The sequence below is a fragment of the Bombus terrestris genome, chromosome 14 (assembly GCF_910591885.1).
Source record: "Bombus terrestris chromosome 14, iyBomTerr1.2, whole genome shotgun sequence".
In the NCBI taxonomy this organism is placed as follows: Eukaryota; Metazoa; Arthropoda; class Insecta; order Hymenoptera; family Apidae; genus Bombus; species Bombus terrestris.
The window spans coordinates 4,732,336-4,760,223 of NC_063282.1; the positions used below are offsets into that span (position 1 = coordinate 4,732,336).

The 27,888-nt window shown below is 36.7% G+C and overlaps 1 protein-coding gene and 1 long non-coding RNA gene across 7 annotated transcripts in view; one reads left to right on the top strand and one right to left on the bottom strand.

Moving 5' to 3' along the window:
- Positions 1-13,950, top strand: part of LOC100652294 — a 122,668-nt gene extending 108,718 nt beyond the window's left edge. For 2 of the 4 annotated variants that reach the window (XM_012316134.3, XM_012316133.2), the window contains 5 exons: positions 3,775-4,353; positions 4,908-6,548; positions 7,563-7,661; positions 7,806-8,724; positions 9,225-13,950. In XM_012316134.3, the coding sequence (XP_012171524.1) occupies positions 3,775-4,353; positions 4,908-6,548; positions 7,563-7,661; positions 7,806-8,724; positions 9,225-9,729 (3,743 nt within the window). In that variant the 3' untranslated portion in view covers positions 9,730-13,950. The remainder of the gene's footprint in view (positions 1-3,774; positions 4,354-4,907; positions 6,549-7,562; positions 7,662-7,805; positions 8,725-9,224) is intronic. The other 2 variants (XM_020866448.2, XM_012316135.2) reach the window with 2 other exon arrangements.
- Positions 13,951-18,773: 4,823 nt separating this feature from the next.
- LOC125386266 lies at positions 18,774-21,290 on the bottom strand. 3 transcript variants are annotated; one of them, XR_007226254.1, is made up of 5 exons: positions 20,817-21,290; positions 19,967-20,729; positions 19,840-19,891; positions 19,584-19,761; positions 18,774-19,405 (listed from the first exon to the last, which is right to left on the bottom strand). It is a non-coding gene; the product is annotated as an uncharacterized LOC125386266 (long non-coding RNA). The 3 variants fall into 3 exon arrangements; XR_007226253.1 differs by having other exon boundaries at positions 18,774-19,761; positions 19,967-20,035; XR_007226252.1 differs by having other exon boundaries at positions 18,774-19,761.
- Between the last annotated feature and the right edge of the window lie 6,598 nt (positions 21,291-27,888).

Consider the following 27,888-nt stretch of genomic DNA (forward strand, 5'->3'; position numbering starts at 1 on the left):
AAATGAAATTTGCTTGGCTGTGAGGATAAAACTTATGTCATAATATTTGAAAAATTGTTTATTTCCGCCACGTATAAGCCTGTTCGAAGGTATGTCGCGTAGATTTAGTTGAAGATCGTGCTCGGGTCGAGGATTTTCAGCTCACCAGATCACGGGACGCGTATAAAGGGTTATTCAGCGCGCGGATTAAATGATAAAAAAGGAGGAGAGAGCCTGCGCGCTGAAATACGGGGCCTTCTTTTCAGGATTGGGCTTTTTGAAAATTTTAAACTCCCCGATCAGGGCCCGGGGTTTTTCATCCACAGCCGGATCGACCTCTCCCCTCCAGCCTATACGAGTTTCAAGAACTACGAATAAAAGGGTTCAGCCTTTGAAAGCTGCTGGATATTCGTGCAAAGGGGTAGAAAAAGGGGGATCCCGATTGCGCGTGTCGTTCCGTGAATTTCTCATATTTTTTAAGATTTGACCCTTAAGTCCCGTCACGTTTCTCGTATTCTTCATTTCGCTGCGCACTGTTGTCAGCATTTTTGTCCCGCTGTATGAACGCCACTGCCACTCCCTTCCGTCTTAAACCTGAAACAGTTTTTAATCGCTTCGGCACTAGTTTCCAACGCAACTTTTACATCAGGAATTGACGAAATATGGCTTTTCTATATTTGTAAGAAGGATCAATGACCTTGAGTATTTGGAAAATTGAACGATAAGAATGATAAATAAATAGGCTGCGGATGTCTATGCATATTCATATTATCAACATAATCATAAAAATGATCCTTAAATGTTTTTTAAGAATAAACGAAAGACAGTAATGCAGATTGTTCAATGTTCATTTAGAAATTTTAGTTCCCGTTTAATATTGATGTTCACAAAATAATTCTTAATATATTATACTTGTTCGATTATTCAAAAAATTCGACCATCTTATACCGTGATAAAGAGATTTGTAAGATCAATTTTTTTGCCTACTTTATTAAGCAACTTTATTAGGCAATTTTGCCTACTTTATTTGCCTACTTTATTAGGTTTTCTCTCAAGTTTAACATTTCCCAATGCAAATACTCAATTGTTTGATCAAATTTACGATCGAATATACATCATTGTATCTTTTAACAAGATCCAAGGCCAGGTTCCCTTCGATGCCTAGCAGCCGTTTTGGCACGCTTCCTGCGACACGGTACGCATAATTAGACATCAACAAAATGTCTAACATTCCCGGATATTAAAGAAGAATCATGGACACTCTCGGTAGCGCTCGCCATACTATGCGTTTATTCTTAATTAATAGCAACTCGATAAGAGGAGCCTTGACCCCCAACGTTCGTATATTTGCATCTTTCTCACACGTAATGAGTTACATGGTGGATGTTGGCTGCAAATTCGCGCGAATAAGAGTTTCCTCGACGGCTAGTAGTAGTCAGAAGGTGCTCTAACGAGCTACACAAAACACGCAGCTGTGTTACATAATTACTGCACCGGAGGATAGATTAACAGTCCAAACCGAATGTTACGCAACAATATGCATCAACGTTCCCGGTTCAGCTAAACTGGATAATTAATTTAAGCATCCAGAGCGAAATGTAAATTTCGTAATTTGAGCACGTGCTGTCTTCGGCCTAACCCCGTTAAAGAAGGATATGCTCATCTTATTCGCGAGAAAATCGCAGTATGATGCCACTTTTAGAATCCTAATTCTGTAATCACAGTTTCACGAATTCTTCATTTAATTTGTTAAATGTGAAGACCATGGAAGAATTTTAATATACCATAATTGGCAGCGAAAACCATCTTTCGGATCAATAAATGTCTCGAAAAATGTCTGTGTGTCAAAATATCTCTTAAATCTAGTTGACAAAGTTATTTTAATACTATTATCATAAATATTTTGATAATTTTGAAGATGAACATACTTAATTCCGAAATCAAATACAAAGGCAACTTTGTAACTCACTTATCGCATTCTTCTTCCGCAATCCTCTTATGGGATAAATTTTCTGGACTTCGATTCCGTAATCGTAGTTTCGTGCGCTGCTGATTTCATTCACGAAAAAACGAGATCGATGCAGAAGCTTCGTGCATTTGAGAGAACGTAATATGAAAGTATGGGAAGTATGTATAATGGTTCGCCTCTCCCTCGCAACCTTTACCATTTCGTCTCTTTTCTCGTTGTTCCTTTTTCTTTCGTTTCCCTGCCACACGGGGAACCCTTCTTCTCTTTCGCGTACACACGTGCGCATAAAACTTCGCTGGTACCTATCCCCACCAAAGGGTCCGATGGGGGGAACCCCTAAGAGAAATATTCGACAATTTTTAAACTCGTTTCTGAACGCATTCAAACGTGCACAGTCGACAAGTAGGAATTTCTTGGAATCAACCAAGCCTTTGGTAGGGCACGCCGAACGTGGACCATGGTTTCCGGCTAACAGAGGTGGGGTCTTTGCCATATATTCTCCTGGTGGTTATACATATATTTCGCGGCTATTCGCGAAATTCTTGGGAAGAGCGTGTTATTGTCACTTAAACCGTATGAACACGACAAACATCCTGGAAACTTCTAACGCGTCATGACGAGACTGCTATGGAACTAGAGAACCTTGTTAGAGATTCAGAAGTATGTTGGTCTTGTAGACATGATGTGGCATAGCGATTAGTATATTTTTAGATCGACTATAACACATTCACGTTTGTTGGAAAATTCTAACAAATTTTAATTTATTTGCTATATTACCAAATAGCGAAGAGTATTTTAAATTAAATATCAAAAGGTGTCCTAAGGTCTATGGACTTATGTTACTTTGGAGGTAGTCAGATAAAACTACAATGACGTGTTGCAATCATAAATCGCTGATAGTTCGATTCAGAATAAAATGTAGCGAATCTTGTCTCGAAAATGAAATTCAAAATAATAGGAAGAAAAGTCGTCAAGCTTTGGAAATCAAAATACCCAATTAAAAATAATTGGCAAGTATATTTGATGTACAAAGTAACTCCGTGCTTCAGGACTCCTAATAATGGCAAGTTCTCAATATGAATTACACGATGCCATATTGCATCCCTATATCGATAATATTTTTTGAAATTCATTGAAAATTCGGCAAAACGTTATAGTATCCCATAAGGACCTGTAATTGATTAACTAGGATAAGTCAATCATAAACAAGCTGTTGCAAATTGATAATTTAATGACTTGAAGTTGTAGGACCTGCAACGAAACTCGTTTTTATTTCACTTCTGTCCATTTGGTTTTGAAAGGCTATACTATAACTCATATCTGAGATACTACAGTATCATTACCAAAGGTTTTTTAAAAGTCATGGACATATTTATGATTTCTTAAACGTTACGGTTGATCGTTTAAATATTAATCATGTCACCGTTAATTGCTGCTGACATTTAATGAAAGACAAATTTCTTTTCTGTAATATCCATCAATTTCTTCGTGTAATTACACTTTAAACGTCTACGTCAATGACAAAGTCTACTTCTTACTAACCACATTAGGCTGTCGCAGATAGGGTCGGTAAATCAAGCGCGCACAGTGAAGCTCTTCATGAACTACAGAACGCTTCTTTACCAACCATCCGATTCTTTATTAACAGCAGACGATACCACTCGAATCTACTATCGAAAAATTCAAGAATTAACTTGCCAGTTCAAACTGAAATTCCCTATAATATAAAAGAAAAAGTTCCGTACATTCGATCCTGCTGATCATCATCCCGTAAATCCTCAGCCCGAGAGTAATCCTCACCTCGTCTCTTTGGTTTCTGATTTCAGCATTATTGAGACAAAGCATGTCTCCGGTTGCGGACACCTTGATCGGTAGCTCGAAAAGCTCTGTGTCACAACCGATAATCGATTACTCCCGATACGTGAGGCGGTACACGTCGGGTCAAGAATGCGGTAGCTCGTATTGTAAGGAGCTCGGTTGCCGAGAGCATTTTCACTGTCTGGACTGCAGTGGTAGGGTCTTTGTGAAAAAGGAGGAAATGATCAGGCATTTCAAGTGGCACAAAAAGAGGGACGAATCTTTGCAGCACGGGTTCATGAGGTATTCGCCGACGGATGATTGCTCGGAGAGGCATCCGGGTCGTGCTTGCCCCCACAATAGAAAACAGACACACTACCACTGTATCCACGAAAATTGCGATAAAGTTTACATATCGACATCGGACGTGCAGATGCACGCCAACTACCATCGCAAGGACTCGGCTATCATACAAGAAGGTTTCCAGAGATTTCGCGCTACCGAGAGCTGTGCTACCGATCACTGTCCCTTCGTTGGCCAGCGGACCACGCACTTCCATTGTCGCCGACCAGGTTGCCGGTTCACCTTCAAGAACAAGGCTGACATGGGTAAAGAACTACTCGCAGTTCTCCCTTAAAATTAGAAATTATAGTCCTCTCTTTCCTAGATTATTCGTTGTGTTTGCCGTGACAATATTAGCGATTTCTGTTTGCTTGCCGATATCTCTATACAGTTAACCGTTTAGGCTGATCGAAAAGTTTTGTCGCCAGATTTTGCTGATACATGTATGTATGACAACTTCGTTCCGAGGGTTCCAGAGTTCCTAGGTAATTAAAGTGTACAGTGACCTACTTTCTAACACGAGAATTGTTTCATGCTTTAAACGAGACCGAGGGGACAATATATCAACAAGAAAAATAACAAATTCTACAACAACGAAGTAAATGAATTATCAGTAAATGAATTAACAATAGATATTATATTAAACGATTGATAGACATTTCAACTAAAACAATTCATTTCTATCCTTTCAAAGATCAAAAACGACAGAACTTTCCGATCTACCTAACACCTAATGCACCTAATACACCTAGTACCGATCTAGCCCAAAGTCCTTAGCTGGTTTCTTTAATAAGTTCCTTTCTCCGTCTTCTTCTTACAGACAAGCACAAATCGTACCACATCAAAGACGAGCAATTATCCCGCGACGGGTTCAAGAAATTCATGAAGTCCGAGGCGTGTCCCTTCGAGCAATGTCGTTTCTCACGCGTCTGCAATCACATCCATTGCATACGACCTCATTGCAGCTACGTTCTCCATTCATCCGGTCAGCTGTTTTCTCATAAACGAAAACACGAGCGTCATGAAACGGAATTGGCTTACAGAAAGTACAAGCAGATCAACGCTGTTGGCGGTATTCGACCGCCAGGATCATGGCCACCGGATGATCTCAGCACGCAGAGTCTCTCCTTGAGTCTTAACGGCGAAAGCTCGAACGAGGATAGAGGCTCGCCGTCGTATTATTCTTTGGATGATTCCTTTCAGAGTGGTAGCGACCTAGCGATGGATCTCACCGCGCCAACAACCACGGTCACTGCTAGTGGAAGTTCCACTGTGACGGTGGATCATCAGCATCAGCAGCAACAACAAAGTCAGCAGCTTACTGCCACAGAACTTGCGTATCTGGTACCTGCGACAGCCGACTGTCCCTGTCACATAGGCAGGGAGCATCATCACTGCGGATTAGATCGCTGTGGTACAGCTCTGAAGGATCCTCGCGAAGTCAGGGAACATTTGAGAGAGCACGAGACTCAAGAGCGCATCACCGATGCCTTCTTCGAGGAAGGTGGCTGCGACGACAGTTGTCCGTATGCCGATAAAGAGAAACATTATCATTGTAATTGGGAGAACTGTCGCGAAGTAATCCTTTCGACTGACAAACCCTTCCGTCGACTGCAACATTATAAGATTCATGAATATAGTCGACAGTTAAATCTCTCTTGTTCTTCTCACGCTCTATCCTCTGATGTTACGTTAACGCACTTGACTAATATCGACGCGATGTTCAGGCGGAAGAGAGGCAGGCCTCCAAAAAATAGGGTTATCGAAATTTGGTCCGGCGGCGACCCAGCTACTCATACTCACGACTCTCCACAAGCGATCTTCACCAGTTTCAAGCTACCCAAACCTCAGACACCTAGTCTGACACCCAATCCTATGATCGAAGAGAGAGAAGGAAGTATCTCACCTTCGAACAGTCTTGGCGAACCAGAAGGATTCTCCACCTACAATCCAGACGGTTGCCCAGATCCGGCTTGTGTTCTCAGATCAACGAGACACCATCACTGCTCGCAGCTGAGGTGTCATTTCTCCACCGATAGACCCGACCAGCTACTCATGCATAGCAAAGACTTTCACGATAACGTCGACATACCGCCCGGCTTTGCCTTCTTCGATAAGATGGTAGATTGTCGACTGGCTGGCTGTCACAGTAATCGCGTTAATCGGCATTTTCACTGTACCAGGCCGAACTGCGGCTACTCCTTCGTCAGATACTCGACGATGGCGATGCACGAGAAACAGCACAGTAGTCACGACGATCGACCTGAATGCTCGTCGAACCAAGAATGTCAGACGCAAATTCAACCTATGGTTCAAGAAACGAAGCCGAGGATTCAAGTAAAGAATCCGGCTGAATTAATCGAGAAACCTGAGGAAAGCTTGGCCAGCGACATGGAGAACAGATCAATTATGGACGAAAAGGAATCTGAGATCCCCAGCCCGGATGTTAATAAGACCACCGGTAAGTGTAACTTTCAACATGGACACGAACCAGTGCACCTGTATAGTACTGTTTTATAGATGAGTTTTGTTTGGTAGTTACTTGAGATGTTTACCGAGACAGTTATCCAATCAATGCATGTCTTTTGCACGTACACGCACTCCAGCGTATATTACGACACACGTCAGCACTCCTTAATCCTTTCGATGTCACTATAAATTGTTAAGCTAATCATTAGACTGCAAGTATTTATGCAAATTCGTATTTTTATTTAATCCAATTAAAGAAATGCAATTTGGATAGATAAATGTTTTGTTTATTGAATATTATGATAGATATCATGTTTTGAATACTTTATATATTCTTGCATCTTATCTGCATTTTATGCATTTTTAATTTGTACACCTTTAAATTTCCCATATGTGTATAAAAATTCGCAGTCCACTCGTAAAGAGACGATTATTGTCAATTTTTTTCTAATATTGCATTCTAATAGTGAGAAGCTGAACTCAGAACATAGTGGACTCGATATTATGAAAAATCCTTTCTTTAAAGTTAAAGTGTTAAAGTGTCTCATCTGGAATTTTTTCTTTTTTGAAGTTCCCCGTGTCTTTGCTGTTTTAAATAAAATTGTAGTACACGGACTGTTATGGAATAATAACTAAACATTAAGATGTAAAACTTTTGTTTCTTCGGATACCTCGAAGTAGCAGCTGGGACATTTTATGCACAGTACCGATGAATTAAAATTAATCGATTAATATTAATATTAAAAGAAAATAAACTGTACTTTTGCTCCCCTGAAGAATATAAACCATACACAAGGCTCGTTTTAGTTATGAGCCCTTCAATTCATTTAGGCTGCTCTCGAAAGGATTACAATACATTTCCCAATTATCCTTTATTTTATTCCTATTTTTGTTTTCATGTACATTATATTTTCTTGTTGCGTTTGATGTATCTATTGTACAAGGTGGTTGTAATTATAGTGGGAGGTATATTTGAAGTGTTGGTTGTTTGGTTGATTGTTGCTAGTGGTGAGGGCGGCTGGCACCTATTATCCGGTCAGTGGACCGCCGAGTGAACCCGCACTTCCGGGCGTCGTGCTATCCATGCGAACTTCCGTGCACCAAGGTTCGTGTCTCTTTCGACGACCAATTTTCTTGCCTTGAATTGTGTTCGATTAGTAATCAGTAAATAGTAAATCAGTCGTCGCCTTTCGCCTTCCGCATTTTTCAAAACTCGCACCTGTATTTACGCTAAACTTTTCCATTGCAGAGTCGCCGGTTCTTCCATCCACGTCTTCAGCGTCGCCGCATACCCTGTATGGACCAGAGCAGAGTTGTAGCAGGCCTTTCTGCAAATTAAAACGCAAAAACCATTACCACTGTAACGCCTGTAATCAAGCATTCTCCGAACTGGACCGACTGGTGGCACACATAGCGAAACATTCTACAGGCGCCATTCTTAGTCAACAGCAGCACGATCTAACCAGTCAGGCGCCTAGTCAGATGCAACACGACTATCTGGCGCAATTATCGCAGAAGCACGATTTTATGGCGCAGAACGCTCAAATGGCTCAGAATATTCAGAATTTCCAGAATCAAATGCAACGTCAGATGCAGCAGACTCTGGGTCAAATTAGCCAACAGACCCAAGTGAAAGAGGTGAAAATCGAGCCAACGAGATGTGGCTCGGATGTGGGAGTTCAGAACGTTCCCAATGTTAAGAGAGAACCGAGTGAGATATCGAGGGACGATGGAAACAATTCGGTGATGGATAACAACGAGAATGGCCAGTTGTCTCAGCCGAGTATGCCAACCAGTGTCCAACAATCCCCGGTTCCCACCAGCTTCGAACTCGACCTTAGTCACGGATTCCATTTTCCTAACCCTGCTGTAATGGCTGCTATGAATCAACAGATAGCCCTGATGAACCAAGCCCTGCCACCTTTCCTGCAGCATGGCGGCATGTACACTGGCGGACCAGGGCTGATGTTTGCTCCAGGTTTACCTCCGACCAATTTTCTACCTCCAACCAGAGATGAAAATCCTTTGGCCTCGTTAGCTGCGAATCTTAATCTCAACAAGAGATCCTTGTCTCCACCTGATAGCAATTCTCCGGAGGCGAAGAAGCAGAGGCTTCATCATTCCATGCGGATGCTGAAGGACGAGCCTGTACCGGAGGGATACGTCAGGTCTGTGTTATGCCTTTTCTAGATTGAAATTTTTACTGTGTTATGCTATATTTTATAATACAGGGTGAGATGTTTAAGTAGGAATATCTAATTATTTTGTTATTTTATCAAATTTTTATGAAATTAATTTTACGAGAGAAATCCTTAGGACAAAGTCACATTGTTTAAAGGGCCATATGTAAGCATAAGACACTTACGCATACTTAACGCTTATGAGTCATTTCTATTCTAATTTCATCAAATTTAATGCATGAAATTTTATACCAATCAATTTCGACCCGAAAGCCTCGATATTTTGTCATATACAATAAAAAAGACAATGATATTCAGAGAAAATTCGTCCTATCGTTAAATGTGTCCATTTAATACAAATTAATAATATTTAATACAAATAATTAAAATATCTAATAATAATATTAGACATAACGATAGATAGTAATAACGGGATGTAAACTTTTATTTATAAATCACGTAAGTAACGATTTTAATTTCCATTTCAGGTTCAGATTCAACGAAGACTGTAGGTACCCGCACTGCGGCTACAGAGAGCACCAGACACATTTCCACTGCATGCGTCAAGACTGCGGCTACTCGTTCTGCGACAAAACGCGTTTCGTTCAGCATACGGCGAGACACGAGCGTCTCGACACTCTAATGGGCGGTGATTTCCAACAATATAGAGCCAATGTTCCCTGTGGAAGAGCACAGTGTGCCTACACCTCTTCGTTAGGCTCGATGCAGAACAAGGCTTCGCACTTTCACTGTTTGAAATGCGATTTCGTCTGCACAGATACGAACAAAGTGGTCGCTCACAGGCGACAGCATGCGAAATTGGACAGTATCGCGGCGGCCGGTTTTCAGAAATTCACGCCGAGTCAGCCTTGCGGTGGTGTCCAATGTCAGCATTCCGGTAAACAGACACACTACCACTGTCTTCAGTGTCAGTACGCTGTTCTGGGCCTAGCGCAGATGTCTGCTCACAAGTATCGACACATGGATACATAACGACGTTCACCGGAGCTGCCACTCGTTGGAGAAGACTCAAGAAAGACAATTCTCTGGTCCCCGGTAGACATTCCTTGAAGAGTCCAGGCCCGAAGCCGAAGAAAGAGTAAGGAAGCAGCGGGGGGCTGGATCCAGCCGACAAATTCGGATCTCGCTGATGAAATCTGATTACAAGAGGACCGAGGGAGGAGTAAACTAAAAAAGACAATTTCATGCACCCTGTAGACATTCCCTGCAGAATTTCGCTCGCGATTGTCCATGCCCGATACGCACGACGCGTATGTACGTTTGTTCGACGAGGCTGGATGATTAGGAGCAGACCCCGACCGCGGCCTAGTCATTAATCTTCAGCCGTTCTATCGACCAGGAGAAATCGATAGCTCTTGGCGGCGTGTGTGTCTTCTTCGGATCGAAACAGCATATGTATGTGTATATATATATACATATATATCGGTCGATGCATCGAATGGAACTGTTCAGTCAAACTCGATGACTTCGTACTTACCAGAGGAGATATTTATTAACTGAATGACGATCTTTTTTTTTTAATATTTTCACGATCCTTCTCGAATCGTCTCGGCGATGGGCGAAGAAGTGGAGAAGAATTTTTGAAGAATTTTGAATGAATTTCGTGTCACAGAATGATTTCGTAATGAAAGAGATCTATGGAACGACGGAAGAAACTTGGCATAGAACCGTAGACAATAAACATGAACGACAAGTCTATCTTATAGCTTTAGATCGCGAGGATAAAAGACAAACTATAATATTTAAAATAGAAAAAGACCTTGTACATTTCGTTTTCCTTCTTTGTTTTCCTCATATTTTTTTTTTTTTTTTTTTCTAGTATCACTCGCGTACCCTCCGCGAAATTAGTCGTCACGACGATTTAGCTCCTAGAATATAGATAGTTAATATATGTAAAGAACTGATACGCGAGAGAGAAAAAGCTCGAATCTCTTTGCAGAGAAGTTATTAATGAAATTTACTGAAACTCGAGTCCAGGATTATATAATTCAGACTGTTGTTTTTCTATGTAAATGATCACCGGCAAGAAAGGCGAGTTAAAAAGACAAGAACATTGTGTCTAGTCCATCGCGTCATTGACGATCGTTGCTAATTAATGCCGAAGAATTTTCCAAAAATTCACGGTAATTGGTACAATGAAAACATATAGCAAAGAGATCGTTCGTCAATGGTGCAATGATTTTTCTACGATTGTTCACAGTTTTCCTTTTTTTTTTTTTTCTTTTTTCTTTTAATGAGAACTCACAGTTGTTTCCTTAGTTCCTCTTTTATATCGACAAAGGAACTTGCATAGCCGAAATGGTAACGACTCGTACTAAAGATTATACGCTTTCTCGGGACACGTGCCACGACTAGGAGGGTATGCGTTTCTCATTAATCGTATTACAAACAGTATTGATAAAAAAAAGGATATAAAGTAATAAAAAAAAAAAAGAAAAAACTGCAAGAAAACTGAGAGTTAACAAAAAGACTGCCAGCCAAGACGAGACAGGGCGAACACAGATCAAGGATGATTCAGTGACTCTTGTTCGCTTTTCAGGCAACCGTTGCTTGCTGTAATTTTAAAGGAGTTTTAAAGAAGAAGCATGTACGAAAGGTATACTTTAAAATGCGAATGCTCGAAATAGAAGATCGGCTGGTGTGCGTTTTAGATGCGGTGCGTATCGGAAACGATAGGAATTCTCGCGTTCCTGTTCCCAGGGGATACTCAGCAATGTTACGATATCGTTAATTTCGGTCTCAATATCGGAGCGATCGTACGCAGCAAATTTGAGCAGAAAAAGCTTTTCCATTTTCCGAAACATCAATTAAAGAAGCTTCGTCTCTGTAAAAGTTTATCCTTTTAAAGTTGCCAAACATCACAGTATGCGTTTGTCTATTAATTAAAAAAATTAATAATTTATAATTTTATTATTCCCTTGAATATCCTATAGGATACCAATTTTAACAATTTCTATGCAAATTTTCGACTTTATTTATCGTATCGTTGGAGCTTCCTCCCCTGTTAAAAAGAAAAGACGATCGACGAGTAACACGACGGACCTAAAGAAGACAGTGAATTGCGTATTTTCTCGAGGAATACGATCAACTATGTAGCTTTTAGAGTGTGCATAATCCCACCGGGATGAAATGTAAGCGTGCGAGCGTTGGGTGACGCGCTAGGGTGCCTTTAGAGTTTTCCCCGAACTTGTAGGACCGTGCCTTAGCAACAATGACCGATTATTTACACAAATTCTTTTAATACGAACGATAATGAAAAGAATAAGAAAAAAAAGACACACTGCAACGATGTGAAACACGATCGTAGGAAGTTAGTGCCTTAAAGAAGCGCGTCGAAATACAAGAAAAACTAAAAAAAAAAAAGAAAAAAGAAGAAGAAAGAAAGAAAATGGAAACTCAGTCGCCAAGAATTATCCTGTCATTATTTTATAAACAATATCGGAGATAATATTAGTTTGTTTGGAATTTTATACACCAATAGAAATTTTAGATGCTTGTATATGCGATTAGAAGAGTTAGAAACTTTGCGACTGATAAAGATTCTTCGTTTTTTAGACACTTTTTTCCACGTGTCGTGAGTCGAGAGTCACGAAGACGAGAATTTAGCTCGTCATTTTGGAGACCCGCTTTTTGTACATTTCGTTCCAAGATTTTTAAATTCCACGCTTTTACGATTCGAGCAATTGAAAATTCCTAACATTCGAAAGAATCTATCACAAAAGACAGTCGTTTATTTACAGAAGAATTCGAGCAGGATTCTTTCAAATCTTGTACTGCTACAGAAAAATTCTCCCACGTATTTTAACGATTCACGCGACGTAGTTGATGTCAAAAATGAAATTTTTTAGAAGTACGAAGAGAATCCTAAAAATTCTTCTATACGTTTTAACGATATTCTTAATCATTTATATGGAACGTCGAATTCCAAGAACGAGCAGCAGAGTTTTGAAAATTCTTACATTGTCACAGCAACGATTCTCCCACGTTTATTACTCATTGATAGTTCGTATCAACCATCGAGCTTTCACTATGTCTAAGAACAAAAAGCGGGTGCTCGGCGATCCAGGACGAGCCTTCCCAAACTCAGCCCCAATCTTTTCCCCTATTAGTCTCTACTAGTATATCATTCCACTAGCAAGGTTACGCGTGTCAACGAAGTCGATTAGTCATAAAACGGTCCCCGTCCTCTCGCGATCGAGCAAAAATCGCGCCAAACTTCGCCACCTCGATCTCTCGGTGTTTTATCTCGGTAATCGCGAGATTGTTCGAACTATTCGCGAGAGATCTCACGAATTGTACGTGTCGAAGCTTCGAGGAGAAGCGGAGGATCGTGTATAAGCTGCTTGAGAGCCGAGCCATTATTAAACGAGTGCCATAAACGATGTAGAGTCTCTCTCTCGAGCGCCTGTTGCTTTCAATTCCTCTTTTGCGCGCGATAGAAACGCGCGAAGAACGACGAAGAACCTGAACCGAAGCTGTAAAATATTTATTGTAAATGGCGATACGAGCGCGTTTTGTGGTCTGGCGAGGACCGAAGGCGGCGAGATCGCGAGAGGATCGAGCGTTCAGAGGGTGAACCAACCTCGATGGATCATCGCGAGAGACTTGGAAAGAAATAAGGAGAGAGAGAGAGAGAGAACGAAAGAGAGAGAGAGAGTGTGTGTGTGTTTGGTGTAGCGACGATGAACTGAGGTTGCCTTATAACTATCGAGCCTATATTATATATATATATATATAAATAAATATATATATATATAAATAGAAATATATATTATTGTGAAGATTATCGATGACGATGGAGGAAAAATATTAAATAACGATGGAAGTATGTATGGGTATGTTTATGCGTGCGTGTGTGTGTGTGAGAGAGAGAGAGAGAAATTGTGTAAAAGAGTGATATATGTATACCAGTAGAAAGAAAAAAAAACGTACTATTGTTTGTGGAAAGTTGAGAGAAAGGGAAATTTATCGTACGGTCATTAGTATTAAAATACCTGCTGTATGGATGTAAGAGAAAAGAAAGCTATTATATAATTTTATCTATTATTATTAATTATTATTAATTATTAATTAATATTCTCTATTATTATTATTATTATTATTATTATATTATGAATGAGTATCGGAAACACACACCTTATGTAGCTGTGATTTTGCTTTCGAACAAGTAAAGATTAAAAATATTTATAGCAACGAGAAGCATTTTGTCATTTCATCAAATATTCTGGCTATCGAAGAAACGAAAATAGAATCAGATATTTTTCTAACAAGATAAGCCGTTGTGTTAAAGGTCCGCGATAAAAGATTCTTCGTTTGGAGCAGGAAAGAAGATGATATAGCTATCGATATGTTTATATATATAATTTCGTATCATCGAAAGGAAAAGCTGAATCGAAAGTAGACGAATTGACATTCGAAAGGAATTTCAAGATCAGAAGATCTGCTGAAAGCGAAGTTTGACAAAATATCTTCGAAATTCTTTCTCTAAAGCAACCACTTTGCAGTCGAAGCAGCTTCCAAAACAATTTTATTATTCAGCAACTGTTCGCATGAAATACTTAACTTCTATATACTCACGATAGCCAGTTTATATTCCAGAAAACCATCAATAAACTATACAAATTCAAAGCAAATGAAGTTCACAAGCAACGAGCAAAGACTCACATTTTTATTCACCTGTTTCGTTCCAATGTCATTCTGTGACTAGAAATTAGTAATTTAAAAATGTCTGTTTTCCACAAGCATCCTTTAATCATTCAGGCAAAGAATATTATAATATTGATAATTTTTATACTGTAAATTAGTGCCTGGTAAACAATATTTCTAAATTAAACGAAGAATGTTTCTCATGTTATCTCAGCGTCTATAAACCACTGTACGAAATTAATTTACTTCTATTTTATAGATCGTGCTCTCGGCAAAGGTACGCGAAACAGTTTAGAAATGACAAATAGAACATTGTGGTATATGATACACATAGAAAGAGGGGGAGAATTAATTCGAAGGGAATTTTCACCAGTTAATTAACATCGTAAAGCATCGTGCACAGAAACATTGAAGCAATCTTCGTGTCATTTATCTCCTCTAGCCGTTTACTCCGCTACTATATCGCTCGGAAACTTTAATTACAAATTGGTTTAATTAATAGTTACTCGAAGGGTAGTGAAACAACACAATTACACCGTCGAAGAGAAAGATGGTACATATTGGCAGAATTTTTCAGCTCTTATCTAATTTCAATGAACCAACTGAACCAATGAACGCTGAATTCCAATCAAATCGAGAACGAGATCGTAATTTTGTAAATAAATCTTCGTGAGGCGAGACAAGCTTTGGTTATCGATTAGTTATCGAAAGATTTTGCGCAATAATTCATTTTATCGAAAGTTTTACGTAATGACAAGCACATGAGCAAACTAGTTATTTTCTTTCTCATTTCTTTTCCTTTCTTTTCTCTTTCTCTTTTTTTTTCTTTTTTTTGATGCTGTTTACCGTGCGGTTTATCAACTGGTTTATCGCTCAATTTACTAAACATAATCTAATGAATAACATTGATTAATCGCTTGGCAACATGAGCATGGTTAGCTCATTGCTATCTGTTAAAAATGTTAAGATAAATATACTTATTTATTGAAATAAGAAAATATTTGTATTTCGTAAGGCTTTGGCATAAATAATAATATTTACTAAATACGCGGTGTATAGCAACAGCTAAACTTTGCCAGTACATTCTATGCCTTCAACTGAGATGGATACGTTGGATAAATGTAGAGATTATTTAAATCCAATTAAAAAGATATGGAGGATAAAATAAGTAAATAAAATAAATAGAAGAGCATGAAATAAGAATAGGTGCATAGGCAATTCTATCAAAATATCGATTTTATAATACTATTTTATTGTTAATATAGATAAAGAATTAATAATATTGATAATATGGCTGAATTAAAAACTAATTAGTGATAAAACGTAGATAAGGAAATTAAGGGAGTATTATTTGGCCAGAATTCTGCAATTTTATTTACGTACTTTTGTAATTTTATTTAAATACTATTATCTTCGGTGTAAATGAAATTTAAGTGAGTCGATATTCAATTACTCTATCTGAAATGCGAACATAAAAAATACAATAGCGCGTTGCTTTTAATATTCCGTTATCTTGACTCCAAATGATTGATTGAAGGCTACCGATCTCTTCTTTAAACCCTCCATTTATGGTGACTACAAAATCTTCTCCATTCTCAAATGCTGAAAGTGCATCTGCAAGATTCATACGAAATGCTAGAAAAATTTACAAAATTTACAATAAGTAACAATTCATTTATAGTTAATTAATTAATTGAATATCCTATTCTTTTTTGCCATTTTGCTAAAAATAAAGATCAAATTGAAGTGCAGACTGAAACGAACGACAGCCACGTGTGAGGTGGGTCTAATCGATCGAGAGGAAGGGTCAGATCACGTGCAGCGATAGCGATGACGAAAAACGAGCAAATACCCTCGGTGAATCAAACTTTCATTGATCTACTGGCAGCAAACGCTAGTTCTCCTGCGCAACATCGACACTTTCAGGTCTTTTCACTTTCCAATATAACTCCAGCGACTTTATTTTGGACAAATCTCGGACGTATGAGGGTTAATCATGGTGGTCGTGACATAAGGACAGATGAAAGTAAGAGATTTTGGAAGATTTGTTGAAATTTGTTGATGTTTGACCTTGTTTGAAAATTTCTACATTTTTTATGTAAAATGCAAAGGAAGACGACGATAAATCAAAGAAGTAATTCTAACACAATAAAATGCAAATTAATAAATACAGACAAATCAATCGATCAATTACAGATTAAATCGATTTCACTTGCTGCGAATGTAAATACAATGTAGTTTATTCTTAACAGATATGAAACGAGCTATAGGAAGGGATTGGACTCGCGGATAATGGAATTAATTGTATCAAAGTGTCTTGTATTACTTGCTTAACAGTTTAATGAAATTAGGATTGAATAATGATTAGAAAACAATTTTTGTATATTCTGCAAGCCTTGGGAACGTAGTTTGCATTTTAATTCTACTCCTTTGGCCTATCAGCTGGAATAATAAATTAGAAATAAAGTATAATATAAAAATGTAATTGATATATATATATATATATAAAATATATATATAAAGTATCAGTTTGAAAAATCCCATAAATTCAGATATCCGAGTTATTAATGACATTAGTTAATTTGCGTTTAATGGCAGTTTGATTATAGGAGAATACTTGAATTACTTTTTACACGTGGCTACAACTAGTTTTACATCCACGACTCGTTATTCGTTCTAATTGAAGTAGAATTAATTTATGTTTCCTCTATGTTTACACTAGTATAATAGAGAGGAAGAGAAAGAGAAAAAGGAAGAGAGTCCCTCTTCCTACCGGCACTTGCGTCGTCTGTCTTTGCCGCACACTGGATCCTCTCTTCCTAGCATCGCTCGTCGTGTCTGTCTTCGTCGTACACTGTAGCTCTCCTTGTTTGGGGTCCAGTCATGTCAGGCCATCTATCGGAGAACGAGAGAACTGAAATTTGAAGCATGTACGCATAGACGGCAGGACATAGTTTGTCCAACACACGTTTCAAACCAAAGAGCTCGATTTTTGCGTTCGGACGTGCCACGTTCTGCCATCTATGCATGATCGTTCCAAATTTCAGTTCCCTCACCATGTACTAGATGACACTGCATAATTTGATCGCTGAGGAGGAGTGGAATAGATTAATTTTTTGTACTTATAATTTAATTTAATTGCGATTAGGATTATTCTTCGTGTTTCTCGTTTCTGTACTTTGGTTTAAAGCTTCTCAACGTTGCTCCTCGTTTAAGCGTTGCGCTTGGTCACTCTAGGATCGCTGATCTAGGATAGTTGATTAACTATAGTTTTTATTGTTTATTAAGGCCTTTTAATAATGTATATATTTTACAGTCCTATCACTATGATTATGGTATGTTAATTTTGTAATGCTGCGCATCTAACGATTATTTTTATAAATTAATAATTCGCACGATTCTATTTTAAAATAATCGCCATATTCTTATAATCTCTTCTATCTAACACAATACATTCGCGAGATATTCAGAAGATATGCAAGTTATCATATAAATATTGCAACATAATATTAGATAATTATTGCAAAATTATATTAAATATGTGCGCAATTGATTATGAAATGAATATATGTCCGGATATCTCATATGTTTCTTTTAAAACGCCTAATCTTATGCACAATTGCATAATTATTATTATATATACATTTCCGCATGCTCTATGACGCCTTTAAATCCATCTACATCTATATATTTCCTTTTCTTTTTCGTATCTAAACGGTTGCAATAATTACAAGTTAAGTAATTACTATTTATATTTATCTGATAATGACCCAATGTTCATGCAAATATCGTATAATATCATATACCATATGACACGAATGTATAAGCAATTCTTATTCTTGCTGAGGCAGCAAAGCTCTTCGCATTTTTCTGGAATTAAACGAACTTGTAATTACGCAGAAATTATACAACGCAACAAGATCGAAGCGTTATAAATTAACAACGGAATAAACATTCTATATGGATAGAGAAATACAACATTTTTTAATACCTTATCTAGAGAAAAAATATATAAGAGTTGAATAAAACATATAAAATAATAAATATATAAGATTGTTTCTCTAACACCAGAACTATTGGGAGTAGTACGTTGTATCATATCGGCATGCCGATGATAGTATTAAAATACGTTGCCATAAGTGTTTTACTGTCGCAATACTTTGATAAACTTTATATTATTTAATATTACTCGTATGACCCCATAAGACACATACGGAGTTCTGGAAGTCGTAATAGTGTAAAACAGTTCGCTGTTAGTTTTCATAAATTAAAATTTGATAAAAAATTAATTGTACCGTTACAAGTCATGAAAACGTATTGCCACGAAGAATAAAGTTATAACTTAATTAATTATGAAATTAAAGTGACGATACTTCTCAAGATTGAGATATACACATATATTTCATTGTCTAATTATTTAAATTAAAGTGCTGAAAATTTTATATTATATACACCATTATGATTTTTAATTCGTCATATGACGCGAATGAAATGACGAATTTATAATAAAAAAAAGGAAACTACAAAACGAAAAGAGTGAAAAAATATTCAATTTGTACTAAAACCACGTCCTAATACTTACGGCTGACAGTATGAAAGAATTAAAATGAGAAGTACGTGTAGAGAGATACTATAATGTAAAATGAAGAATAACATTTCATCCGTGGGTTTTATAAAACGTCGCAAAAATTCCCTAAATACGTATCTTTTTAAAGGTATAAAATTTTGAAAAGATATATATAATGCGAAACGGGACAATATTTTGCATAAAATTCTCAAAAATGTACCGCTCTATATTTATAAAATTCCTATGAAAAATTATTGATTAGACATGTTCATAATTCTCGTAGTTCTAATATTAAAGTTTATTATAGCACGTTGAAGCTCGTTTCCAGTAACCGAGGTCATGGATTAATCGGAATTCCAAAGATCCCCGTCTATTTTAAAGAATAATTAGCGATTCTGCCAATCAGCTGACTCGAGGCTCGCACTCGGGAAAAAGCTGCAAAGAATAAAATACATCCAGCGATTCCTTATCACAAAATGCAAATTAGACGAGGATAAACAAGTTCGAACAAACGAACAAGTATCTGTAAACTAGTTAATTTTATGCCAAAAATATCTATGCCATTGGCTGTAACCGGCGATCTTTGCGCTTTTAATTGTACAAAAATGATTACCATGCGTCTTTTGTTGTTATCATCAACTACTCTGTGGAAAGAATGAAAACCAGACAAGCTTAATGAGTTTTGTGTAATCTTAAGATATGGAATTCGCTTGATTAACTTATATTTTTCATCATGGAACATGTTTCAGCGTCTGTTGTTATCGCACGTTCCTTGCCATCAAGTTGTGGTTCTGTGAAAGAATGCAGATAAGTTTACACAGCAATAGCAGTGTCTTTTTCAAATATTCGATTTTACGCAAATAACATACGTGTAATCGTAAAAAATATTCTCATGTCTTCAATTATGACATACTCGATTTTCTGGAAAGATAAGGACCGAATAAACTTACAATAATCTCTGTTGTTTAAAATATACGATTCCTACAACTCACTTACGATTTCTATCGTAGAGGATATTTGCACGTCTCTAGTCACGACACGTTCCTCGTTATCAGCTAAGGTGTTCTGAAAGTAAAACAAAAACCAAACAAAGTTGAAAGAATTTTAACTCGATAAAATATTCAATCTTTCTTACTATCTTCGAGATAGTACTTTTAATCATAGAAAATATCTATACTATACTTGCAATCACAATCTACTATATTGATAGATGCTATACTAGATAGATACTATATATATTACAATATAGTATCTTGCAATCACACTTTTGATTATTTGATACGAGAAGACTGCATAGCACTTGATTAATCTTTTCTTCTTGAAATATCCAACATATGCGATTAATTCACATGTGTCCTTGTCCCTGCAATTCTATATATTATACAGAAATTGCTTACGCACTCTCAGTTACTATATATCCATTACCACCGACTAAAGAAAAGAAAAAAAGAAAATGAATAAAGAGAATCAAAGAAATTTAAAATAATCTTTGTTCCATACAGTACCAAATACATGTTATCGGTTTATATTTGCATTTTTAATCAGGCAAAATATTTACATACTAGCATGCACCATGCGTCTTTCGTCGCTTCGATTCTTTAAACAAAGAGAAACCTTGTTTAAAGTAATTTTTACTTTTTAAAATACTCGACGGACAGCTCCGACTGAAATGTTCAATCTTCCATCCATTTTAAACGACGTTAGAGAGTATTAACATATTCACGGTTATTACGCGTGCTTCCTAATCATCTCGTACTTTCTGATAAAAGAAGAAGTAGGAAGATATACACATTAAACTTAGAAGAATTTTCCGCCATGAAATATCGAATCCACGCGATTAACTTACACGATCGATACGATATAACCGTTTCCCGGAACTTGGCTCGGTATCTCTTGATTTTTGCCCGCTATAGCGGCTCCCTTGCTCGTTCTGCCCGTCTTTAGTCTCTGCTATTTCTTCTGTTGGTACTCGGGTGGCGACGCGCGACCAACACGGAGCGGATTCTTTTTAACCGCGAGCGTAAACCGAGTCGCCGTGGAAAAATGCTGTTTGCGGGCTGGCCAGGGCCGTATCCGTGTGCCGTTCGTCGACCCGTCGACACATATAGGGACGAAAAAGCACACCAGAACCGTGGAAAATCGTCGACACGGGAATAGACGAGTTTCTGCGGCTTTGAAACCGAGTGCGAGGGGAGACCAGAGACGTTGACCGCGAACAGCTAATGATCCCATGCCGTACGATGATTCCCGGTGTATGTACGGAAAAACTATTACCCAGAAGTTCGTTCCTTTATTTGTTCTGTGAAACACGTCGACCTGAAAGATATTTCCAGGTAGAATATCAGATAAGAGAAGTTCAGTGGGTCTTGCTTTCTGCATACAAGAATCAATGTAGTGCACTTGTACTTTTAATTTTCGAGGATTACAAGCTTGAATAGGAGGAGTAGACTTTGTTGAGATTATAAGGTATTGAGGTCTTGTCGAGGAGTAGAGATAAAACAAGAGGCGACACTGCTGAGAAGGAAACCACATCCAGATAGAGACGAAACGATATAACTAATTTAAATGTCCGCTTGGCAAACTTCGTTAGTGGTCGGTAACTTGTGGTAAAATTCTCCACCAATGTCCACTCATGGCAACATCCTCGTGGTAAGAGGATAAGAGATCTGGTAAATGGTAATGCCAGACGGCTGCACGATTCATCGAACTTGAGGATATTTATAACAAAGGAAACGAATGTTTGTAGAAAATACCGTAAGCGTTAAAAAAAACAAGTCTTTCAGGTGGAAAAGAAAACTGACTCATCAATGTAGTTGAAAAGTGTGTCTGTAGGAAGCCATCTCTTAGATGATCGCAGATAAAACTCGATCTTCCATTTATTCAGATATATATTTATGTATTTTGTGATATATTTGCAATGAATTATTTAAAAAGCTATAATTGTATTATGTTTCTTATTCCCTAACTTTTTAATTTTATACAGCTGACATAAATACTTAGGAAACCATTATGGGTAACATGCGTAAAGTGTTAACACAAATAAATTGTTAATTATCAGCCCCTGTAAAACCAATTTAAAATGGCAAGACACCAAGTAAAATCAAAGGTGCCGCTGCAAGTGTCCACTTATATCGTGTAGAATATGTCAGAGAACTTAAAACAATTAAATAATTTCAATTTATTTAAATAAAAGTGTTCTTGTATTTAATATTATTAGTCTCTGTGAGGTCAGCCTCTAAAAATACTTCTGCTCGACTTGCGATTAAAACAGGGAGCAATAACCCTTCTTTATTTCCCTAATCGTCTAACCATACCCTTACCTCAACAAAACTAATCTCCGTCTGGCACCGTTTATGCTCGTGAGGTAACGAAACCGACAATAAAATTCTGAAAGAGCTGGTAACGGATAACGGTACCAACGACGCAATTAATTAAATAGACGATAACGAGGTAGAATTTGTATTTCGGCTCGATACACGTGCCAAAGAAAAATGACGTAACCCCGGCGAAGTGTTCTATTTAAAAAGAAAAGCAACGACTACCTTCTAGAACGAAAGAACACGAATCGAACAACTGTACGTCTCTCTTTTATCAATCGAATTCTTCTTAGATTAAATAAAAATAAATATTTCGTGACTGGTCGACAAAGTTTCGCGAACAATCGCAGAACAATTTTTTCCGACCACTGGTTTGCGCAATTTCACCTTCTGCGACTTGTCCTCCGCGACGATACATATCGAGCATGCGAAATTCCGCGCAAAAAGCCACAATGCGAATTTGATACGAACGTTCGCGTAAGACAAGAGGGGGAAAAGTAAAAACGCGAGAATTTCCTCAAATGTCAATACAGAAGCGCGGAGAAGGCAAACAGTCGCTGCTTATCGTGCCTTATCAGCGATTGCTTATCAGCGATTGGAAAAATAACGATCTGCAGATAATACTGATCCTGCGAAAACCCGTTTCTATATCTTGAAAATCGAGAAATTTTAAGCTCTAATTAAGGCGCTTATCTGCCAACTTGACTAATTCCACAAAGCAAAAAATAGAGAAAATTGATAGGATTATATAAGAGAAGCGTGAATCAAATAATTTGGCGCTAAAATTTCCAAAATTTCACGAGTGGTGTTAATCACTTTAACCTATGAACGACTGCAGTTATCGTTGCAATTGTCGAGATTGGTAAATTATACGTAATTTTTATTCATTTTAAAGCGGGATATTTAATTTAGTTATCTGATTATCAGTAATAATACAATCGTAACTTTCGCTGTCGTTTTGAGCTACAAAAATTAAGAATAGAACGAGAGAGAAAAAGAATGACTCGATAATAGAAAACATTGAGTTAATACATAATAACAGACGTGATTAAGGAGTATTAATTTGTATATCTAATTTTTACGTAATACGACTGAACCGTGATGGAAAAAAATCGCGATTATAGTAACATATGAGCTCGAGGTTACCATAATATAGCGCCTAACATAAAAAGCATAATTCTCGCGACAATAAGGCCACAGCGATATGTTATTTACCGAGTTATCGCTACAGAACGAGACAGAGTTCAAAATCCCTTCAAATGGTTAAATGTAACGAATTCATAAAAATTCTGCAATTTCTGTTTCACTTTTGAGTTTCCTTAAATTCGTGTTCTTCCTTCTTTTATTTCAATTTGCTTTTTTATCTTGCGACTTATCTTCCAAGAATAAGTAGATATCGGAAACAAAATTTGAGATTCCTTCAAATCACCAATCGTAAAGAATCTGTAAAAATTCTAAGATTTCTACTCCATTTTCAATATTTGGAAAGAGAAACAAAATGAAATTTTGCGCTCAAAATTGAATGGATATCCTCTTCCCTCTTTTGTCTTAATTTATTCTCTATCTAACGAATTATCTTTCAAAACTATTAATATTATACACAGAATTGAAATTTCGATAGAGCATTCATAAAAATTCCACAAATTCCATTCGATGTTTCTACTCTTGTTGCTTCCATCGCCGCAAAGAAAAAAAAAAGAAAAAGAAAACAATAAAAAAAAAAGAAAAAGAAACCAATAAAAAAAAAGTAACAACAGTCCTGTAAGTCCAAGTGCTTTCTTCTATTGTCTCAGTTATTTGTGTATTTAACAAAAGAAGAAAAACAAAGAAATACGTAAAGTAATACATTGCAATAATCCAAAGAAACCAAGAGCAAATACTGCATATATTAGCTTCTACGGGGATGACTAATATCCGGTCGGCATTCTTTAATTCGTATGTGTAATCGGTTTATTTCGGATGTTGTCGAGGTAATACGATGGAAACAATACTGTTTATAAGTGTCACTGCTCGTTATCTGATCAATGTGTTTACCTCGTGGAATGTACATACATACCACTCCATTGAAAAGACCGAAATAAGGCAGACAGCGTCTCTTGTGCAATTACATAATCTACATTTGTATTTATTTTGTCTAGCGCTACGCGACCCAAATCTATGAAACTTTCTCGGTGATCTTTGCTCTTGGATGCTGCGACTGTCCATTCATTGACATCTAAATTAATTACAAAATTTTTGGGGCTGAACTTTTTGCCCTCGGCGTTGATTAGGTATAGGAATATGTATAGAAAAAGGACGACAATATCACTGCTGTTTAATTGATTTTGAGCGACGAATCGAATATTCTAACTTACTATGCTTTTATGTGACCACTCTTTAATTGCTACTGATTACGAAATTTCTGGAAAAGCCTCGTCGTTGGCGTTGACTAGATACGAACTAGATATGAATCAGCCGCATGATTGTTACCTTTCAATTACAGTTAACCTAATATACTAAATTCAAATGCTGGCTCCTTCGTACGTATCGTTTAGAAAATTGAAAAGAAGGATCATATTTGATCATTATATTGCTATGTAATGTTATTATAAGATAGAAGACGTTGTCTGAGAATTATTTGCAAAATTTCACTGGCAAAATTTGGTATTTTTTACTAATAATTTTTAATAATGAACTAAAGTTCTTGACATTTATCGATTCAGAATTCTCGAGAATTTTCCGGCCATTCGAGATATACATGCATGTATATACGCTTGGTATATACTAAATACATACTAAAGGATATAGCGAGATTGTAAATTTAATCAGATTTGAAAGAACATGTGTTTTGATCGTCGAAACAAGAATTTGAATTACCGAGATAAGGTGCTCGAGTTTCGACAAGAACGTAAAGTATTGACTCAATCAGAGCTGTAAATTTATTTTGTAATTGCAAGAACATTTTTATCAATTAACCGTAGTAGTATTATTAGCTATACTTAAAGTAGAAATTGATAAGGAGTTGATATAATATGATCTTCATAGAAGATTACAAGTACAAATTATAAATATCAATTCAGAAATAGCCTTTGCAATCTAAAATTTATCTTTTTTTAATTTACGACTTCATTATATCCATCACTCAAAAAGAATATAAAAATTGATCTGTTTTAAGTAATCCTTCGTAATAAAACGAATATTAAAGATCACTTTCATTTTTTACTGTTTACAAAATTTCAGGGAATGTCTTTTTAATCACCGTAATCCGAAAGTTATATGCAAAATTTCGTGAATAAATTGCTACTATTTTTAGCTAATGATTAATAGTGAGTAACATATTGCAAATTACTTTATTTCATTTGAATGACGATTTCTTCATCGATTGCAAAATTCGTGAGGCTCATCAGAACTTCTTGCTCATCATTGCCTAATCGATATCTAAATAGAGAATTCCATAATTTAAACTGAAATAATTTATAATACCGAGTCGAATATCCTTCGCCTTTTTCAAGTAGATAACTTGCATGACAAAATAAAACTACAAAATATATAATCAATGAGAACTAAAATTAGAATTTTAATATACTTATTTGCCTAGTTCATTGCTGTTTTGCATAAATAGCAAATTTCACAATCGCTTACAGTAATAGGTACATATTTACATAGCCAATAGCAAAGTTCCAAAGACCTCTTTGCATCACGGCTATATGCGCGTAGAGAATTTATTTCGTGAGAATCAACCAAGTCATCATCAAGGTTCTTTATGATTCTTATATATACATCGTTTGATCGCTGTATATTAAATATCCGATGCGCTTGAATAACAAACGAATGAAGTATTAAGAATGCAAGTCAGAACGACCACAATTTAACGAAAGATTATCTATCGTCGAATCGCCCACTAGTTTCGAGAATCGTTGACTGGGGTTATTGGCGTCTAATTTTTCGCTCACCCACGTTTCTTGATAAGAAGATACGCTAGAAAAAAGCGTAGATAAATGGAGTCCAAGTTTCGCCGGAACCTCTCTTCGTTACATGGGCCAATGTCCATACATAAATGCGATTACTCGATAGGAAATTAGAAAATTAGCGGACTTCCGTAGGATTTCTTTCAAGTATCCTACTCGAGTACACCCGTGTATCGAGATGGAAGAAATATACGTAGCGAGATCGTAAAATATTACGTTGTATACCTAATAAGCCAATTGCCATTCCCTCAAAAAAGCCAAATTCAAAGATTGTAATTTTTATGTACAACCTAGAGAAAATTATATGTATATATGTTTTCATGTAAATGGGTTAAGTAAATAATTTGCCCTGTTTTTCTAATGATTTTTGTATAATTTCATAAAAGATTCTGATACATTTAATTTTATATTGTGAGAATTATTCAATATGAGTAATACAGTAAATAGTCTGAAATGTTGTACGATTTTAGTTTCTCAATTGCTATCATCGTCAAGAGTCCAATGATGTGTTATATAATCGGTATTTACAGAATAAAAATGATAAACGAGTTATAGTTATGCCTTTTCTCAAGAAGAGAGTTCTTTTTTAAATATACTGCAGAGGAAGAACTGCTTTTAAGCTGACATCGAACAGTCTATAATGATGCTCTAGGTACGTACTTATATCCCAAACTATAAATAATTAAAATATTCCAAACTATTAGGTGAAAGAGGCACGATCAGGTAATAAGATTATTCAGGTATTGATGTTAAAATAGGGCTGAAACAATAATTTAAGACATATAGGAACATTAAGGAGTTAGGAACCTCGTTCAAGATCAACATCCAAAATCTTTTTACCAGATTCGTACAACGTTAAGCGCGTCTACCGTCTAATTAATTTATAACCTTATTATATCTTTTCCACTAAATATTTATGAAAAAATATTTATTAAAAGTATTAATATACCATTGTATTTATTGCAGCACTTACATACTAATTAATTAGATCCAAGTATATTAAATTTCATACCATTTGAAATTTTTACATAATTAAAAAATTTAATACTATAAAATTGAAGTATATAGAAGCTGACAAAGAAAATCGTTTAACTGGAAGATAAGAGTATTATATATAATTTTTATGGCCACTCTATATATCGGTCTACTAACCGATTTTTTACAACCTCACTATGTACGAAGTATTCCGCCTCCACTTTCCTACTATAATCACGCGAATAGAGCGTGAAAACTGGATACGCATCGCGAGCGGATGTTTCGCTGTCTACGCTCCTGTAATAACCGCCCATGTGATTTTTCCGTCTCTTCTACCTCGCTTTACACTGCCGCTAAGCCAGAGATCAATGAATTGTTACGTAATGTTAGCGTTTATCGGCGTCAACGACACAATTTTTCATAGTCAAGAGCTAGCATACCTCTTCGATAAAAGCCGTGTCTTTGATAACTGACGATTGGCAAAATAATGACTTGCTAATATACTCGATGATTGAATCAGTGGCAAATCCATTAGCTTTTTTATTTATGGATAAAAGTGCGCACATTTACTTGAAACATTTTTTTACTTGAGAAGCTTCTTTCAGTATAGTTCAGGTATTCTCTAATGTTACCACTCTTTTATTATTTTATAAATGTTTGGCTCGATCTATGTTAGAGT